At 36.8% G+C, this 20,053-nt stretch overlaps 2 protein-coding genes and 1 long non-coding RNA gene across 8 annotated transcripts; 2 read left to right on the plus strand and 1 right to left on the minus strand.

Moving 5' to 3' along the window:
• The first annotated feature begins 2,489 nt into the window (after positions 1–2,489).
• LOC119995906 lies at positions 2,490–6,061 on the plus strand. Of its 5 annotated transcripts, none has more exons than XR_005467741.1 (5): positions 2,490–3,089; positions 3,252–3,314; positions 4,120–4,166; positions 4,662–5,177; positions 5,834–6,061. It is a non-coding gene; the product is annotated as an uncharacterized LOC119995906 (long non-coding RNA). The 5 variants fall into 5 exon arrangements; XR_005467743.1 differs by lacking the exon at positions 5,834–6,061 and adding an exon at positions 3,883–4,026 and having other exon boundaries at positions 4,662–4,999; XR_005467745.1 differs by lacking the exon at positions 5,834–6,061 and adding an exon at positions 3,918–4,026 and having other exon boundaries at positions 4,662–4,999.
• A 1,584-nt stretch (positions 6,062–7,645) lies between these two features.
• Positions 7,646–19,337, minus strand: LOC119996998 (xylose isomerase). Its single transcript, XM_038843772.1, has 14 exons — positions 19,332–19,337; positions 19,012–19,143; positions 18,495–18,560; positions 15,370–15,460; positions 13,445–13,490; positions 13,306–13,361; positions 12,456–12,507; positions 12,227–12,306; positions 12,031–12,101; positions 8,875–8,915; positions 8,595–8,694; positions 8,393–8,464; positions 8,234–8,311; positions 7,646–7,792 (listed from the first exon to the last, which is right to left on the minus strand). Exons 1-14 carry the CDS (start codon positions 19,335–19,337, stop codon positions 7,757–7,759), a joined length of 927 nt encoding a protein of 308 aa, XP_038699700.1. The 3' UTR covers positions 7,646–7,756.
• LOC119996606 (zinc finger MYM-type protein 1-like) lies at positions 9,251–11,979 on the plus strand. Of its 2 annotated transcripts, XM_038843294.1 has the most exons (4): positions 9,282–9,485; positions 9,562–10,375; positions 11,230–11,563; positions 11,642–11,979. In XM_038843294.1, the coding sequence occupies exons 2-4, from the start codon at positions 9,593–9,595 to the stop codon at positions 11,818–11,820; spliced, it is 1,296 nt and encodes a 431-aa protein (XP_038699222.1). In that variant the 5' UTR covers positions 9,282–9,485; positions 9,562–9,592; the 3' UTR covers positions 11,821–11,979. The 2 variants fall into 2 exon arrangements, with proteins under 2 accessions (XP_038699224.1, XP_038699222.1); XM_038843296.1 differs by lacking the exon at positions 9,562–10,375 and having other exon boundaries at positions 9,251–9,485; positions 11,033–11,563.
• Positions 19,338–20,053: the final 716 nt, after the last annotated feature.

Here is a 20,053-nt window from a genome sequence, read left to right on the forward strand (position 1 = left end):
GCCTCTTCCAGCTCAGCTCAGCTTACATTGGTCCCCTTCCCCTTACCCTTGCCCTTTCCACATTTTTCTTCAAAATAAAGGGATTTTAGCCTATTAACAGATGTATCAACCAGACTTGACACATCGGGCACAGATTCTGTACATAATAGTCCGGTGATAATCGCAAAATCTTCAATACCAAATGTGCACTTCTTTCCACCAATATTGAAATGCAATCTTTCTCCAAAATCACCCTGGGGAGAAACAATTTGACGTAGTAGAAGCTGGTGTATCAGTTGTGAAGAACAACTGATGTCATGTACATCCAGCATCATGCCAAAGCATGATTGCCTAAAAACCTCAAGTTGCTCCTCATTCAACTTCAATTTAATTGAAGTGGTAACAACTGATATGTTTGAAAATGTGGTTACCCGGGCGGGGAAATGTTGCTCCTCACTTATCAGATAGTCTACATGGGACAATTAATTAAAACACAAAATTAATAATACTCGAACAGCCAAACTAAAATACTCGAACAATAAATCATATATACTCGAATAGTCAAACTAAAATACTCGAACAGTAAATCATATTTACTCGAACAATCAAACTCAAATACTCGAACAACAAACCATATTTACCCGAACAATCAAACCAATATTTACTCGAACAATCAAACCATATTTACCCGAACAATCAAACCAATATTTACCCGAACAATCAAACAAATATTTACTCGAACAATCAAACCATATTTACCCGAACAATCAAACCAATATTTACTCGAACAATCAAACCAATATTTACTCGAACAGTCAGTCAAATAAAAATACTCGAACAGTAAACCATATTTACTCGAACAGAACCGCCAAATACTCGAACAGTCAACCATATTTACTCGAACAGAGCAGCCAAATACTCGAACAGTCAACCATATTTACTCGAACAGAACAGTCAAACCCAAATCCCCAAACAGGATAATCTATTTACCCGAACAGTCAACCCAGAAAACTTGAACATCAACCAGAAAACTCGAATAGTAAACCATATTTACTCGAACAGAACAGCCAAATACTCGAACAGTCAACCATATTTACTCGAACAGAACAGTCAAACCCAAATCCTCAAACAGGATAATCTATTTACCCGAACAGTCAACCCAGAAAACTCGAACATCAACCAGAAAACTCGAACAGTAAACCATATTTACTCGAACAGATCATTCAAATCCAAATATATAAACAGGATAATCTATTTACCCGAACAGTCAACCCAGAAAACTCGAACATCAACCAATAAAACTCGAACAGTAAACCATATTTACTCGAACAGAACAGTCAAACCCAAATCCTCAAACAGGATAATCTATTTACCCGAACATCAAATCATAAAACTCGAACACCAACCTATCATACCCAAATCCACTAACAACATACTGGAAACCTAAACCCATAAACGCTAATGAAATATGGAAACCCTATAGCAGGAAAAACTAAAACCCTAAGCACCCACCACTGATAAAATCAAAAACACAAACCGTGATCACTGCTTACTGGAACGAAACACAAATACAACACTAAATAATACATAACATACCCATGCTGTACCAGGTCGAATGTCACAGAAATCGTATATGACAGTGTATTCGAGAATGGAGACTATCGGAAATCGTCGAAAAAGAACGTTAAAGAAGAAAGAAGAAGGTGAAGGATGTCGCGGGAAGTGGAGGCCGGCCTTTGAACCAAAACTATGTCGTTCCAATGTGGAATAAGGGTATTTGGGACAATTCCTTTCAAAAAAGTGTTAGATTTCATGTTTTTAAAAAAGTGGGTTAGTTTTCAAAATTTGGTTTAAAAAAGTGTTACTTTTCCGAAAAACCCTTACCTTCCGTGTTTATTTTTCCACGTCATTTTAGCAAACCCCGAAAATTATTTTTTCTCTTAAATACAGCTCCATAAAAAAAAATTAACTTTTTGGACAATAATATTTTATTAGAAAATGACTAAAATGTATAAAATAATAAAACAATGCTAGAGAACCCCAAAATTTGACCCCCAAAAGTCTTCTAAATCTATCTGACATTAAAATAACTATTGATTAAAAATACATATATAGGGTTCATTTCACATCCAACACTCCATATTAAATGAGAGTTTTTTGAAATATTTTTTGAGAATCTCAAACATTATCCAAAATAATATTTAATATCTATCTATCTATCTATCTATACATATATAATTACGGAATCCTTGCTAGCGGTATAGGCTGGCACCTTAGATTGGAGGAATTCTAAAAACATGACACATAAACAATGTATATGTCTCGCAACATGAAAAAAGAAACTGAAATCCGAATTAAAAATTAAATTTAATGTTAAATTTATTCAAAAGAATTTGGAAAGTCATAATTATGAATTGAATTCCATGTTCATCTTCGTCGATTCATCTGTTGTTTATCTACTCTCGGCTGTTGATTTTTGGGAAAATGAGGAGCCAAAGATTAGGTTCGTGTATTTCGTCTTCTTATAAATACATATATTTCAAAGGAACACAAAAACCTATAATTCTTCCATCCTCTCTCTTCTCTATCATTATTCTATCTTGAACCAGATCTCCCATTAACACGCGTATATTTATGTTCTTTCGTTGTCGGTCATTGTGTTATTTCGTGCATCCGGTTGTCTGCTTTTGATGGGTAATTGGGTAAGATTTATTTTGTTCTTCTGCTTATTTTGGGTTTGTTTGCTGTCTACGCGATCTATTCTCCGTCTATGTTCTTCTTACTAAAAGCAGAGCGACTATCGGTTTGGTCCATCATTGGGTACGGCTTTCAAATTTTATGTCTTCATTGGATTTGAAGCATAAAGTCTAAGAGACGATCTGTTCGGCTCCATGGTCGATACGATACCAGGTATGACTTTCCATTTTTTAAACCGTTCTTTCTTCAATTGATTTCAAGCACTTAAATCTAAACCAAGCATTTTAACATTATTTCTTCAATTGATTTCGAGAACTAACGTCCAAAACAAGCTCAGAAGAAACCCAAACACAATTCACCCAAAGAGTTTTGATTCTGTTCGTGACTCCAAGACCTGGATACTGGAATATTGGGTTTAGTATTATTTTTTTGGCTCTTTTCTCGTCTTTTTTTTTTTTTAAAAAAGGAAGAGTATGAGTTGACTTTATTATGTTGTGAGCTTCTACTTTCAAATTTGGGATGTTTTGGAACTTTAAATCTTAGATTTTCTTTTCGAGTTCATTTTATTATATCAGGAAAGATGGGAAGAATACTATTGCAAAGCATATTTCTCCAAGGACCAACCCATACATAACCAGGTTAGTCATTGATTTTAATGATATTATCCTCGACAATTCACTGGATCTCTTGCATTAATATTGATGAAAAAGTTTGTATACACTAACGAGATTATGTCATTCATGCCAATCATATATTATTATAACTTTAATGTCGGGGAAAGTTGTCGTTGAGAGTTGCTCGTGGAGGGGTGGTGTTTCCTACAGATTTTGTTCCACAATTTAGTTTTACGATATGTTCAATTAAGTTTCAGATGATCTATGGGCTAAATCCATGATCTGAGATTTCTTACAGTTACGGGTTCTGGTGTTGCTCTATTTACAGGGTTGGACCAGTACCTGGGATTCAAAATTGTAGTTACACTGCAAGTGTCAATTTGATCAGTGCTTAGTTTTTTGGTTTACATAATGTTTAAAGTTCATATGGTCATAGATTTATTGGATATTCACTTATGATTAGGCAGTAGTCTCTAGAAATTATTTTCTTCCTGTTAAGGAGGAGGTTCTTATCAGGCATTCCTTCATAATTTTATCATTAAATTAGTACTGCAAGTGCAATGTGGTCTCCATTAAGAAACCTTTATTTCAGGTTTAACAAATTGTTGTTCTTTTTCACCAACATAGCATGGTGGTCCTAATGGCATTTCAAATGCCATTGCTAGAAGTCTTAGGCTTGACAACAATATTTGGTAATGTGATAACAGAAGATGCCACTCTTAATGCCTTGCTTTTGGTGTGTATTCGTGTCCGTTGACATTCATATGCTGTGAATTTTCCAGTTCACCATGTTGTTTGGACCTTTTCATGATCAATAATATGATCGCAGGGCATCCGGGTGTTCCTATGGCAGAGGGCAGCTCTGAGCCGCTGAAGGTAACTTTTTAAATAAGTCCTTTACTCCTCTTACCCTGTTACGCTTTCCTCACTGAATTATATTATTCTGAACTACTCATTTCCTGTATTGCACTTGGCACACTTCATTTCTGTCTCTTGAACCCCCTTGATGCCCTTTAATACAATTATATTATTTAAAAAAAACACCCTGGGATGTTCATGTGAATGAGTAAATGATACGATTCTGCTTGGCTGAAATTTTGAAAAGTTCATGCTTCAGCTTTAGACAATTAAATACCATCTCAAAAGTAACAGAATTCCTTATTTGAACTATTATTATTACAATTGTCTTTATTTTTTCTGAAAATGTTCATGCATGGCAGTTTATTCTTTTCTAACTCAGTAGCTCTTATTTAATATGCTTAATTTTGGCATATGGTGTTCATTTTCAAACTTGGTACATAATTTACCTCTCGATTGAGAAATATGGATGGTCAATCTAACACAAATACCTATTCTTTGATTCTATTCCAGATTGAAGGACGGTCATGGCTATTCTTCATAACTTTCTGTACTTTGATACAGGTGAAATCCATGGGGTGTCTAGCATGTCATTTAAAACCCTCAAAAGATATTGGCAAGTACTTCAAAGTAAATGTCTATGGTTTAAGTTGAAACTGTATCGTGATGTTATTGTTGGGGTAAATATGGAAGTCTGCTGCTGCATCAAACATCTTTTGTTTATCTGAAATTGTTTTGGAATATCTGCCATGACATTTGGAACCTTTTGTCTTGCAAATGAACTTAACACTATGAATTGTAATTTGTATATTTTCGATTAATCTGTAACTTGAAAGTCCACTTTGAAACTACGTTGTGTTATTGTCAATTCTATTAGTGTGATATCTGCTTGGCAGCTTAGAGGCCATTTTTGTGTTTAGCTTTCATTTATCCCGATTTGGAACATATTATTGGCTCTCTAGCTGTGTGGTTGTGGAGGAAGGACTGGTTATTGCATCAAGAAGAAATCGAACTACCAAGTCACGGAATGTAATTTCATGATCACTTTTTAAAATTGCTTCAATTTTCTTTATTCTTTGATTAGTTTTGCTGTTTCAAGCACATTGAAACATAATTGACACTGAACTTTGATATTTGAGTCTTGGTAATATTTTCATTCTAAGTTGTGCTATTGATAAACATTTTTCTATTTCTGGAGACTATTGTGGTTTAAGAGAATACTTGATTCATAGTTTCAATAGAAGTCTTAGGGCTAGATTTACAAGCTGGAGATTAGTGCGGGGACAGGTTTAATAGACAATGGCATAGTTTCGTCCCTGTGTTAGAACAACAATTCAGTGTTGGATATGTTGGAGATAGTAAAGTAGGTAGCCACAATTATGAGGTGCTTGAAGGGGTAATCATTGTTTTTAGTTGAAACTGAAAATTGCATAATAATTTCCTTCTTCTATAAGTTAATTTACTTTCTTTTCGTATAACGTGCTAATCTTTATCGCTCGAGGGCTGAACATTGGTTTTTCAAAGTGAGAAAAGAAGTGGCACTTTCCAATCCTTTTTTAGTTTCCGTTCTTTTGTTATTTTACTTTATTTTTCATTACCTTCTTCACTGCTGTTTGAGATAGAATTATGATACCTGCACTTAAGGAGAAATGTTTAACCTGAAGGCGTTTGTGTTTTTATTTCAGGCTTAATATTGTGTACAAAAACATCTGTTAATGATTTTCAAGGTAAATTGAAGCAGGACTCTCTTTCTAGACTGCCAGTTTCGTCTCTCCGTCTCTCTCCTATACAACTTTGTTTACCTATTATTTGTTCTGTTTGAAAAGGAGAATGAAGTGAACCACTTCATGAAATTTATAACTTTGCGTCTACGATTTGCTCAAAAACATTTGTCTTCCAAGTTTTGTTTGTTACATTGTGTTTAATTGGTTTCATCTGTCCTCCATTTCTCTGTTTATTTCCTAATTTTAATATTGTTTATTACATCATTTTATGACTTTGAAAATATATTTGATTTGTGTTATGGTTTTGTGTCATATATCTTTATTTTTCAAATTAAATTCATGCCGCGCGAAGCGCGGGTGTGTAAAAATAATACGACATAGTTAAATATAATCTTAAAGAATCCCACACACTCCCGTTAAAATTGTCTAACACGGAATTCAATTTCGTCTTGCCGAAAGAAAACTGAAATGAGGAAAAAAAAATTGTTGATTCTTTTTCTTTTAATCATGAAAGTCAGTCAATGTTGATAAACATTGTAATCACAACATACAATTGTTACCCTTTTTTGATTCACTTCAAAGCAAATTAAAAAGTAGAAAAGAATACGTTTTGATTGCTTCTTTGATGTGCACGAACTTATTAGGTCTCAGTTTGAACGATTATGCTTGAAAAGTTTTTTATTAGTTTATAATCCTGTAATCGAGGTCAAGTTTTGCATCTGTTTGACAATTTAGGAGTGATCGAGTTAGTTAAGATGAATCATTCAAATTGAAACTCAAATACAACTCTCCACATTAATATCCACGGATTACTCCGATGTATTTTATTAATATGTAATGGTGCAAGAGAAAATGTGTGTGGTCATCTTTTTGGAAAGAAATAAATATAACAAACTAGACCATTAGCGAAGTTCTCATTATTCACAAATTTAAATAAATTAATGCAAAATTTCCTATTTTTGTCCTTTGTTGAACAAATGACTTTTAATCCTTTTTTTCCACAACAAAGAAAATTTGTACTATCATGTATTAAAAGGTTAGGCCAAATATGCAATACATGTGCGCTTCTATAATTGTTGACTAAATAGTATACACACCAAGTCAACTCAAGAACAATTACTTCACCTTTCAAATTTCAAAGAAAATTTATTATGTACCAAGTCGCTGCAAATTTCCTCTATTTTCTTTTAGAGAAAGCAAATTTCCTCTATTTAAATTTATTATGTACCATTCACTGTCTGGACTGCACTGCAGCTGTACCTGGTGGAGGTCGCCAACTAAACCAAGGCCAGACATGGACCATACATGTCAGCCCGGGCACCAAACAAGCTCGTAATTTGGGGTCGAACCGAGTGCACCTCCAACAGGGCAGGCTGAGGCCGGTGTGAGACCGGAGACTAATGGGCAAGTACAATGCCAATTGCCAAAGCTTCCGGGGTCTTTTAAACTAAAATAAAGATATGGATGCATAACTATCAACATGTAATGATACATATCAAAGAATAATACAGATTAGTACGGTTATATATACGCATCAACGACACCATCAAATCAATCGCCTATATATCACAAGGTTAAGATTCGATATAGCAGATGCACCACAAGCACAATTAGATGTTCTGTAGAAATTAGAATGGCTCGAAGGAGTAAGCATAGCATATTAGCATGAATCTTTCACAAGGTTTGGTAGTGTGAAGTGGTACAATCAATCATCAGGCATCAAGCATACCTAAATGGATGGAACCCCCCATCTTCAGTCTTCACATTTAACATCAACGAGCTTGTATTATTATTAGTAAAATGTTGTAATGTACTCTTTATGGGAAGATAAGCAGGTAAAGGGAAAAAAAAGTCATTAGTTGAGCGCTACATGATACTAATTCTCTATAGGGAAGACTGGAAAAACATCTCCGCTAGTTCCTGCAAAAATCACAAAAAAAAGTCATGTCAGATTATAAAAAATTGGCAGAGAATAAGAAGCAATCTAGTGGATTTCGTAAGTTGAAATGTTTTAAAATGCAGTAGTATCATCAACAAAAAGTACGATAAAAGAACTTATTCATATAGACACAAACAAACATGTATTATTGAGAAGTACAACTAAGTAGAATCAACACCAGCAGATTTCGACAAACAATTTCTAAGGATACTTCCACCAGTTGATTTGATATGCAATATGTGCATCGACGAAATGAAGAAAGAATACAAGTTTGTTAATAATGATGATCAGTAGTGAGAAACTTTCTGCATCTAATGTGTGATGAGAACCTCCATGCACCTAAATCTGGAGTAAGGGTATAATGCGGTGATAACCAGTGATTGCTAGGAGCTCCTAAGTTTTAGAATATATTATGGACGTACCTGCTTGGCAGAAGGAACCTTGGGTTCTCCCCACTCCATGGCTTTCTTCTCAAGGAAGTCAAAATCAGCCTTACCCGCCTGCCAGCAATCCCATTATTTGCGTCAGCAAAATCCATAACTCAAACAAAAGAGGAGCACGTTTATCAAAAGAGACATTACCTCAATTTGTTGCCCAATTTCAGAATCAAAGCTCTGATATCGCTTCTTAACAAGCTCGCCCAACGAACCATCCTATATATATATATCCATTATGAGAAGACAACATCTACTGTTAGAATCAATAAATTGATAGAAACTTCCACAATATTTATCTTCCGATACTTGAAAGAAAATAAAGCAAAATCATGACATATTACGTCACCTCAATCAACTTTGCAGCATTTCGGAGACCACGGGCCAGAGTATCCATCCCAGAAATATGAGCAATGAACAAGTCTTCAACATCTGTGCTCTCTCTCCGTCTGAAATATCAGAAAGTAAATATGGACATATGGTCAACATATAAAAAGAAAAGGAAAAAAAAAACCCAAAAAGGCAGCAGAAGAAAATTTCGAAGTATGATGCATGATGAAAAATTTCATGCTGTGCATTGAGCATAAGCTAATGTTGTAACAAAATCAACAAGAAAGAGAGAAACTGACAATTTCGCATCAAAGTTGAATCCCCCGGGAGCCAACCCTCCCTGTGACAAGAAAAAGTCAAAGTAGTCAATGAATATCATCTGCTAGCACAAAACAACAACTTCCGTGCACAAGGCCCCTGCAGTGGGTGGGGTCGGAGACAAACAGGATGTACACCGACTTTACCCCCACATAATATATGGATAGGCTGTTTCCAGGAATTAAACCTGTGACCTCTATAGGTTGCACCATTGCAAGCAGAGGCGGAGCCACATATGGGCTTGGGTGGGCTGCAGCCCGGGTGAAATTTTTGACAAATATTTAGTACTTAGATATATTTAATAGCCCAGCCCAATATTTAAACATAATACCCAAATAACTTAGTAACCCAACAAACAAAAGCCCAAATTCCATGATCCACCTAGGCCCTAGCCCCAATTGTTACAACTTACACTCTTGCAGCGTGCCCTCCATTCCAGCTCCAACTTTTGCAGACTTGCAGGTCCTCCAGCCATCCAAGCTCCAGCCTCCAGCGGACCAGCTCAGCAGGCGACAGCTACAAGTCTTGGAAGTCGGAAGTTGGAAGCAAGGCTTGTTGACGACATTGAGAGTGAATCATTTGAATTTTGAAGGTAATTTCTAAACTTTACTTTACTTTACTTTTAGGTTTTGAGAATTTCAATTTGAAGGTAATTTATGAACTTTTAGGTTTTGGGGATTTCAATTTGAATAAGTCACAATGGAAAGTCAAGGAAGCAAGAGAGAAAAAACTTTGTTTTCATTCTTTAAACCAAGAGAAAGTGCATCAACCAGTGAAGGGCATTCTCCATCTAATGTTGATATCTCAAATCACCAACCACCCCTTTCCAAATCTCGAAGAGTTGAAATTGATCTTAGTACTCTTGAACGGGATCCTGGGATTCGGATCCCTATATGGCAACATCCCGTTAATCAACGAGATGAAATTAGGAGAGCTTATATCAAAATGGGTCCGTATCAACCTAAGTTGGCAGAGTACCGAAGGACTAAATCAGGGTCACAAAACCGTAAATTTCAATATTCGTGGTTTGAATGCTTTCCTTGGTTAGAGTACTCTCCATCAAAGGATGCAGCATTTTGTTTTCCATGCTTTGTTTTTCAAAATAAAGTGCCTCTCCATCCTGCATTCATTACTGAAGGATTTAATAGTTGGAAAAGGGTTAATGATGGAGTTAGATGTGCATTTTTGATGCATGTGGGAGGTCCTACTTCACCACATAGGACTGCAGTGAAATGTGTTGAAGACTTAATGAAAGTAACTGGACATATTGACAAAGTGTTGAATGCACAAACTGTAGAAGAAGTTCAGAAGAATCGGTTGCGACTTACGGCAACAATTGAGAGTATAAAGTGGCTTAGCTTGCAAGCTTGTGCATTTAGAGGTCATGATGAATCTCAAACTTCTAGCAATCGTGGTAATTTTATAGAGATGATAAGACTTATGGGCCGATTGAATGTTAACATCGGTGATGTAGTCTTAGATAAAGCTCCAAAAAATGCTAAATATACTTCACCGACTATTCAGAAAGAAATTTTGCATATTCTTGCAAACAAAGTTAGAAGAAAAATTCGTGAAGAAGTTGGAGATGCAAAGTTCTGTATTTTGGTTGATGAAGCCAAAGATGCATCAAATAAAGAGCAGATGGCTATTGTTTTGAGATTTGTTGACAGTCATGGTTTCTTACGAGAGCGTTTTTTTGACATTGTGCATGTTTCAGACACTAATGTCCTTCAACAAAAGAGATTTCTGTTTGGCTATTTTTTTCAAAACTAACAGTCATTATCAATCTTATTGGTGCTTCTCCCAAATGGCATACTGAGTTACATTCTGCTCAAGCTATTGAAATTGCACGTATGGTAGCTTCTGGTGAACGTGATAGTGGTAGAGGCATTAATCAGATTGGTAATCTACATCGAAGTGGAGCTACTCGGTGGAGCTCTCATTTTGATTCTATTTGCAGCTTAATTGATATGTATGGTGCAACTATTTCAGTGCTTGAAAGTATTATTGAAGAAGGATCCTCAAACTCTATGCGTGGAGAAGCTGGTGGTTGCTTGATGATAATGAGGTCTTTTGAGTTTATTTTCACTTTATATATGATGCATAAAATTATGGGGATTACTGATTTGCTTTGTAAAGCTTTGCAGCACAAATCTCTTGACATCGTAAATGCCATGGATCTAGTCTCAACTACTAAAGCACTGCTTTTCACTTTGAGAGAAGAGGGATTTGATCATCTCCTTGTGCATGTGCAATCAGTTTGCAGACAAAATGACATTGACATACCAGATATGAATGCTTCATACAAAAGAGCTACAGGTCGTTCATGCCAACAAAAAGACTCGATGACAGTTTGCCAACACTATCATTTTGATGTGTTTAATTCAGCAATAGATTTTCAGCATGAAGAGTTGAATTCCAAATTTAGTGATGGAGCAGTGGAACTCCTTATACTTAGCTCTGCTTTAGAGCCGAAGGACAATTTTAAATCATTCAAAGTTGATGATATTTGCAAGCTTGCTGAGAAATTTTATCCAGAAGATTTCAGTGAGCAGGAAATGCATTATTTGAGATGTCAGCTTAATCATTATAAAATTGATGTGCTCCATCATAAGAGCTTTCAAAATATGTCTACCATGACTGAATTGTGTCGCGGATTAGTTGAAACAAGTAAGTTGCAGCATTATAATTTGATTGACAGATTGATTCGTCTTGTTTTGACTCTACCTGTTTCCATTGTCACGACAGAACGAGCATTTTCAGCTATGAAACATGTTAAAACTGCTCTTCGCAATAAAATGGAAGAGGAGTTTTTAGCAGATTCTACGATGATTTACATCGAACGAGAGCTTGTTGAAGATATCGATTCAGATTCGATAATAGACGAATTCTATTCTACAAAGCATCGAAGGCTGCAGCTTAAATAGTGTGTTTTGTTTTCATTTTTTCTTATATGTTTATGTACCTTTGAACATTGCTACTATGTATGATTTTGAATTGATGATTGATCTTGGTGGAACAACTTTTAGTGTATATGATTGATACTTGGTAGCCCAGGATGGAAAAAATTCCTGCCTCCGCCCTTGATTGCAAGCCAACTTTAATTTCACAGCCAATTTATGATATCATTTACATACATTTCTGATCACGCTAATCATAACCATTGTTCCCTCTCCAATATCTGTCAGAAACTGGTCTGTATCCCAGCCTGTGGTAGTTACAAAAGCTCCGTATCACAACTTAATAGCCCACGGAATTTTAATATTAGACCACAAACTACAATAGAAAAATTGGAAAAAATTCCAAAAGTCAAGGTCGTCATTCTATCATTACCAATCTGTGGGTCTCCAGTGTTTGCATCAATGTTTCCAAGTAAACCGTTGATTCTTGCAGTTTCAAGCTCATGATGACAACTGCAATGAAACATGAGTTGCACGTAGTCAGAAGAAATTCATAAACTTAAACTGTTTTGGGAGAATGTTCATTTCATTTTACATTGAAATATTATATTAGAAGAGCTTGAACTACAGACATTTTTGTTCCCTCAAAAAAAGGGCCATACCTGTGTCCTGACAGGGTGGCATGGTTGCACTCGATGTTAAGTTTAAATTCATCTACAAAAAAATGAAGCGATGTCATTTTTTATGCTCAAATGAGACCCTTCACAAGTGCGCTATTCAGATGGAAATAGTTTCATACTTTCATTAGTTGCACTACACAATAGACATCAAGGAATGCAAAGTATACGTCAAGGAATGCAAAGTATGCAACAGTATGAGAAGCTGTCCATACAATAAGGGCAACAAGGGGTCTGTGGCAACTGGCAACCCTTTACCCAAGCAATGAGATTCCAAATCAAGCACAGAGTTTGAGGGAGGGTAGCTCTGACATATTCACTTTGGGGCAGAGGACTCAAAACTCAAGATTTATAGGGTCCAAGCCCTTTGCCACAAGGATATCCAAGGCAGTGATAGATTTGTACAAAATATCTGAGATCTTAAACAAAACATGGAGATAGTAGGGTATTATGGTATTTATTACAACTTTTCTGGTAGAAAGAAAAATGCCATGGACGAGTCAAAAGAAAGCAGATATTGTACTTTGAATGCATGAAAAGAAATTAGTATCACCCTTAAAAACTTACGCATTATTACAACGCATAATTGCACCAGTATACTTTAAGTAAACTTGAAAAAAATTTAAGCTATTCCAGTTCAAAACTCGGATTATTTTGGAACAAGTTTTGGTAAGAGGTTCAAATTTTCAGACAGCTGCTTTGGTGAATAAAAGTCTGTCTCGATAACTAAAGTTTAAGTGCTTGGTCATATTATACAACTGCTGCGAGTACTTTTAGAAAAGCAGAAGATAAATATAAACAAACCTATAACAGTAGACAAGACATATAAACATACCTAGAAGGTCGTACTTTCTCAAGAAATTAGCTGATGTTGCAGGATCCCAGTCATACCTGATAAGAAGTCATTCTACATAAGCGCATATGCGATTTTACACCGTATCAGTAATTAGATAAAAATAGGTTAAGAAGCATACTGATGTTTGGTGGGTTCTTGAGGTTTGGGCTCAATTAGCAGAGTTCCTAGCAGACAGCAAAAAATAGTATATCAACCTTGTGAACAATATTGAAGAAAATATGTGCGACTTAGGTACGGATTCGTTATGTGCGCTAAGACCGACTTAGCTACGGATTCGTTATGCCCGAATTAACAAATATGTGTGTGAATTTGTCTCCTTACAAGTCATTTCCCAAGGGGGATTCCGAAGCCTTGGTGTTCATCTCATATTCATTAACTCATCTCATTCATGTTAGTTGCATTAGTGATAGTTTGCATTAGCGTAATTTGCATCCTTATTCCAAGAAAATACCAAAAATACTTTACTGTTTGCTTGTCATTAGTTTAATTACTGAACCAAACAAACTTGAGTTTATCTTTACTTTGTTTGCATTGTCCATACATACATACAAGTATACATTTGGATTAGACATAACTCCGTCCCTGTGGATTCGACCCTTGCTTATCTTTGTACTGTAGTCGCCGACTAATACACTTGCTAGTAAGGTTAATTTAGACCCAACAGGGTACGTACCCGATCTATATATATTATCCATCATAAATCCATATCCAATAGATTGGGCTCCTATATGGGCCCCACAGTCTACATCAACCACCTCCATTCACCCCACTCCTAAAAACATACCAACAATGATAATCAACAGGGAATATAAATAAAACATGCAGACAGATCCACCCCCGAAAATCGACAAAACCATAATATAATAAGAGTCCGTGAAACCAGAACTCTAGAATCACAAACAAGAGACAGAGAAACTCCTACCTGAAAATCGAAACGCAAATACCAAGCACGCGTCCTTGACAAACCCCCGACTCCGAAAGTCAACTCGCTCCGAATCTCAACCGGGATCACCATCTATATCGGAAAACACGATATACGTAGGGCTTGGCATCGGGCCGGGCCGGGCCGACCCTACTTTTTTAGGCCCAAGCCCGGTTTAGATCTTCGGGCCTCGGGCTGGGCCATTTTGGGAATGTGAGGCCCAGGCCCATAAAGCTCGGGGCGACTTTTTTTGACTTTTTTTACAATTGATTAATGCCATAATTGTATTTTAATTTTTATAAAATTGAACAATATTTTACAGAGGATGAAATATATACGTATTATGTATATATATACACATACATTGCAACAATATATATATATATATATACACACACACACATATATATTATATATACGTATATATATATGTATGTATGTAACGGCCCATCCCGCAGGATCCAGCCGGACCCATGGACCGCTACTCCCAACCCATCACCTGCACCACGTGCCAGACCCAGACACGGCTTGGTTGGTAGCATAAGTTGCCTTGTATAGGAACTTATGTTGAAAGGGTGGGAGGTCGAAGGTTCGACTTCTATCAACAACCTACCTGTATCGGCGTGTGCAGGTGTGCTCGTGTCTGGGTCTGGCACGTGGTGCAGGTGATGGGTTGGGGGTAGCGGTCCATGGGCCCGGCTGGATCCTGCGGGATGGGCCGTTACATAAAAACTGCCATTTTATAAATTTCCCCGGCCGACACACATGCCCCAGGTACTCTCTAGGATCCATGGTCCAGACAGCCCAACCCATCCCGTCCACGCATGGCACGGAGGTTGTTGCGAGAATCGATCCATTGACCTCGCCTTTAACATAGCCCCCTAAGGCAAACTATGCTACCAGCCAAGCCATGTTAAAGGCGAGGTCAATGGATCAATCTCTCGCAACAACCTCCGTGCCATGCGTGGACGGGATGGGTTGGGTTGTCTGGACCATGGATCCTGGAGAGTACTTGGGGCATGGGTGTCGGCCGGGGAAATTTATAAAAAGACAGTTTTTATGTAACGGCTCATCCCGTAGGATCCAGCCGGGCCCATGGACCGCTACCCCCAACCCATCACCTGCACCACGTGCCAGACCCAGACACGGGAACGCCTGCACACGCCCATACAGGTAGGTTGTTGATAGGAGTCGAACCTTCGACCTCCCACCCTTTCAACATAAGTTCCTATACAAGGCAACTTATGCTACCAACCAAGTGGATCCAGCGGGATGGGCCGTTACACGTATGTATGTATGTGTGTATGTGTGTGTATATATATATTTATATGTATGTGTATATATATATGTATGGATATATATAATATATATATATATATACATATTATATATATATATATATAAATAAATAATTTCGGGCTTGGGTAGGGCTCGGGCTCGGGTAGGAAACCATCAACGGTCAAACAGTGTCAAACCGGGTCAAACAGTGTTAAACCTGGTCAAACAGTGTCAGACCTGGTCAGACTGTTCAACACACCTGTCAACTAGCCTAGACTTGGTCAACTTGGGTTAACTCAACTCGATGGTGTCACCGACGATCCGACCACCAAAACCGACCAAGCCACACACCAAATTGAAGAGCTCGAAGAGACGAACTCATAGGTACCTGAATCAAGTCAAACCGTCGCCGGAATCGGCCGGATTGACCATGGAAAGCTCACGATGGCCGCGAACTTCAATCTCCGATTTCTCCTCCACTGCAGCTTCGATCAATGTATTTTCACCTGGGTTATGCTTGTCTCACTCCTACGCTTCTTTCGGTACCATCCTTGACCACCACTATCGCCGGAATCACAAAGTCATAATGAGAGAGAAACATTCACGGGAGAGAGAAAACCATGTGAGGAAGAGGGTATTTTTACAAATAGTGAAAAATTCTGGGTATTTAGCTTATTAATTTAAAACTTCACTGTAGTCCCTGCAGTTTTACGAAAATGCCACTCACAAAATGTAAAAATCCAATTAACTTTAAAAATTCGTAATAAATTCAATTTAAATCCGATTTGAGTAATTCTTGAGTCAAAAATTTTCTTCTTAAATCCCCCATTTATGAAAAATATTTTCATATTTTTATTTTATATTAATTTTTATTCTCCCCAAATCCCGATTCACAATCACCGAGATTCACTCCATCTCGATTAACTTGTCAAAATATTATGAACAGTGTATACTCGGGTCAGGATATTACATAGGCTATGCTATCGGGATATCCGATCCTCATCTAGTTTCGGTGTGGACCTAGACTGGGAGACACCCTACCGGAATTAGGGTGGGTCTAGGGGTGGATTGTGGATTATGGTGTACGAATTATGGATTACTGGAGATTGGTGTTTGTGGTTACGGTACGTTGTATAGCCTTATCGGCTACCATGTTCCTTGGTTGGATTACTGATGACGATGTTTATATATTTATGGTACTTCGTATTTTGCATCATATTCCTTGATTTCTTTATTATGGATATTGATGTTCTCTTTCTATGCCCTACTGAGCTTCATGGCTCACCCCTCTTCTTATTTCCCTTTCAGGTGAGTTTGATATAGGTGACGACGGTCAGCGACGGGACGCATGAGTTGGTGTGTAGCCTCGAGCTGACTCTTTAGTGAGCGTGGGGACTTTGGGTGTAGTACTTTGTATATGTTACTTATATTACTCGGTCTGGCATTGGGTAGATATGTTTTACTATTCCGCTGTTGTATATGTTACTCGGGTTGGTTTTGGTGGTTGTATATTTAGTATTTTGGATTCAATACTGTTTTCACATCGTGTTTCAAGAGTCATTACTATTTTATATATTCTATTCGGTTAATGTATTGGATTAAGGGTTGGTTTGGGGGATAGGGCCCCCTGCCAGTCACATCTTTGAGGGTATAGATACACTTCGATATACCTTAGGAGAGAGGGGCGTGACAGATAGGGTAGCCATTGTTGGTAAGGAGCTGGTGTTGAAAACCGATTGGGTAGACCGACCATAGGGAGGAGTTGGTGTTGAAGGAGTGAGGGGTAGATAGAGGGGTTTCAAAGGAGGAGGTAAGGTTGCAAAGAAAGACTGATGATGGTGGTGGTTGGTGGTGATAGTGGTGGTTGTTGGTGGAGATTGAAGAAGAGAGAGGGAAGGAGAGAGAAAAATGAAATAGATGGTTTTTGTTTTCAATTTAAGTGTTTTGTTTTTTAAATCCATGTCATATTATACACATATTCTATTTTTGAACAAAACGAAGTCATGGCACATATTACTATCCACATCAGTAACTTTTTATGGAAATTAGACGGAGGGGTTAACGTGGACCGTTGTTTGAAGTTGAGGGGCTCATTTGGCACTGGAAAAAAAAACTTGAGAGTTGAATTGATCATTTTTGACAAGTTTAAGGGCTTCTGTGATACTTATCCCTCTAGATAATTTAACTCCCTCTTTCTTTCCCTCCAAATAACTCTATTTTGAGGAGGAAATTGTACGGAAATCTCATTTATATTATCTTTTCTTCCCCAAATATCTCAATCAAAACACACTCTAAAATTGTTTGGAATTGGAAATTTTTATTTTTACTTATTTATTTAATGTATTTTAAGGGATTTTAACTCTTCATTATCATCAATTAATTGTTAATGTGATTTGGAATCAATCCCGATGAAATTCGTAGAATGAATTAATGGAAGTGCCATCAAAATATTTTTAAAAATAGAAAATGAGAAATATATAAGATTTCGAGGGTTGGAATGTTGGATTGATTTGATGAGAATCTCACATCGAAATACGGTGGATGGCGGATATTCAACATGACTATTTGACATTTGAACGTCAACAAATAGACTTCGTTTGGTGTACCATATTTGGTGGCATATATGTTATTGGTGCACCAAACAACTATATTTCCAATTTAAAAACAATTTTATGGCAAAAGTAAAATGGTTCTAAAAGGAAATTTGTATAGAAGAAAGTAAAAATCAAAGAGGAAGCTCTCAAAAGACATGACTTGAAATAGTAAGAAAATATATGAATTAAGTAATAATTGATGAATATATGATCCTAGATGGAAATGATATGATCGTAGAAATGCGTATATGTAATGAATTCTCATAAATTTTTTCATAAACTCATGTACCCCACCTCTAACTTTTAGCATAAAGTCTCGGATTACGGTGAATAGAAAGGCTCGAAAATCAAGAGCTTTTGATCGTACTACTAACAATCGTCAACCACAATTTTATTAATGTCATGCAGCATTTACTTTGATGAAGCAAGTAACAGATAATCTGTCAATATAGAAACAAAGAACCAAACAAGTGTACAATTAAGAGCTCTCGCCATTAAAAAAAAAAAAAACAGAGAGAGAGAAAAAAAGTGTACAACTAAGAAAATTCATGATCAATCATGATTTGTCCTAATTAATTAGTCTGGTGACCTGAATTATCTTGTCAGATCAAACCCGACAGTTAATTAGCCAAGACCAATACGAAACCTCCCCCTACAGAAACAATTATCCATTCATATATGCATTTATGCATATTTGTTCGATGAGTCTTGTCAAGTTATAATAGCGACCCAAAATGAAAAGGTCAGACTCATTGATGAGCACGATATGCAGTCCAAAATTAATTAAATACACTCTAATTTTAATAAATCTCAATAAAAACATAACATTATCAAGTATACCTTTTTTATGTTCTTGTCAAAAAAATACCATCCGCACCCCAATCTCCTTACCATAAATATGCAACTCTCCAACTCTGCCATGGCAGCAGCACCACCTGCGGCTCCAGTCCAACGGTTGGAGAGCTTTGATGATGATGGTGTTGGTGTTGGTGTTGTTATAGCCCTGCCACCTTCAACACATCCCTTTTATTAATTAATACGTACGTTCGTGGACCCAAAGACAATAGATTTTTTGGTCACCAAAGATATATGATTTTCCTATTTGATCATCAGAAGATATTTTTTTTCCCAAACTAGTCACTCAATGAACAAAAATGTATTACAGAGGTCAGTCACCGAAATTGATGACGTGGACACCGGAGTAAAGATACTTCCATTTTAGTCATCAAAAGTTACATTGTTTCCATTTTGATTATCCAAAGAAATACTTTTTCTATTTTGGTCACCGAAATTTAAAAATAAATAAATTATGACATGGATTTACCAAGTCATATATAAACCCACCCAGTAGTGTACCCTAAATCTTACTTACACGATTTTTTTCATCACATTTCAAAGCAAGACACATTTCAACCCTCTAACTTCTATTGCTGATGTTAACTTTGAGCTGGGAATGGATTTTACTACTCTAAAGGAGTTTAAACAAGCTATCAAAGACTACTCCATCAGAGAGGGTTACCGAGTAAGGTTTGATAAGAAGAGGTGTCAGGTAGTATGTAAACATGGATATGATGTCCATGGACACAATGTGCAAGCCATTAATGGTCAGAGTTTATGGCCCAAAACTGAAAACTCTGTAATCCCACCTCCAGAGTATATAAAGACTACAGGTAGGCCAAAAAAGAAGAGGAGACGAGAAGCGGATGAAGCCAAGACTAAGTGTCTGTTTGGCAGGGAGGCTCCACGGTGCCAAACAGGCCATCCGCTGCCTCCTTTATTTTTTTTTTATTTTTCTTTTGTGGGACCCACCCAACATGATTTTTTTGACTTTTTACATTATTTAATGTGGATCCCACCACTTAATCATATATATTTAATATATTATTTAGTTTTATAAATATTTTTGCCAATAAATTTAATATTTATAATTAAT

This window comes from Tripterygium wilfordii, chromosome 4, assembly GCF_013401445.1.
Source record: "Tripterygium wilfordii isolate XIE 37 chromosome 4, ASM1340144v1, whole genome shotgun sequence".
NCBI classification, from domain to species: Eukaryota; Viridiplantae; Streptophyta; class Magnoliopsida; order Celastrales; family Celastraceae; genus Tripterygium; species Tripterygium wilfordii.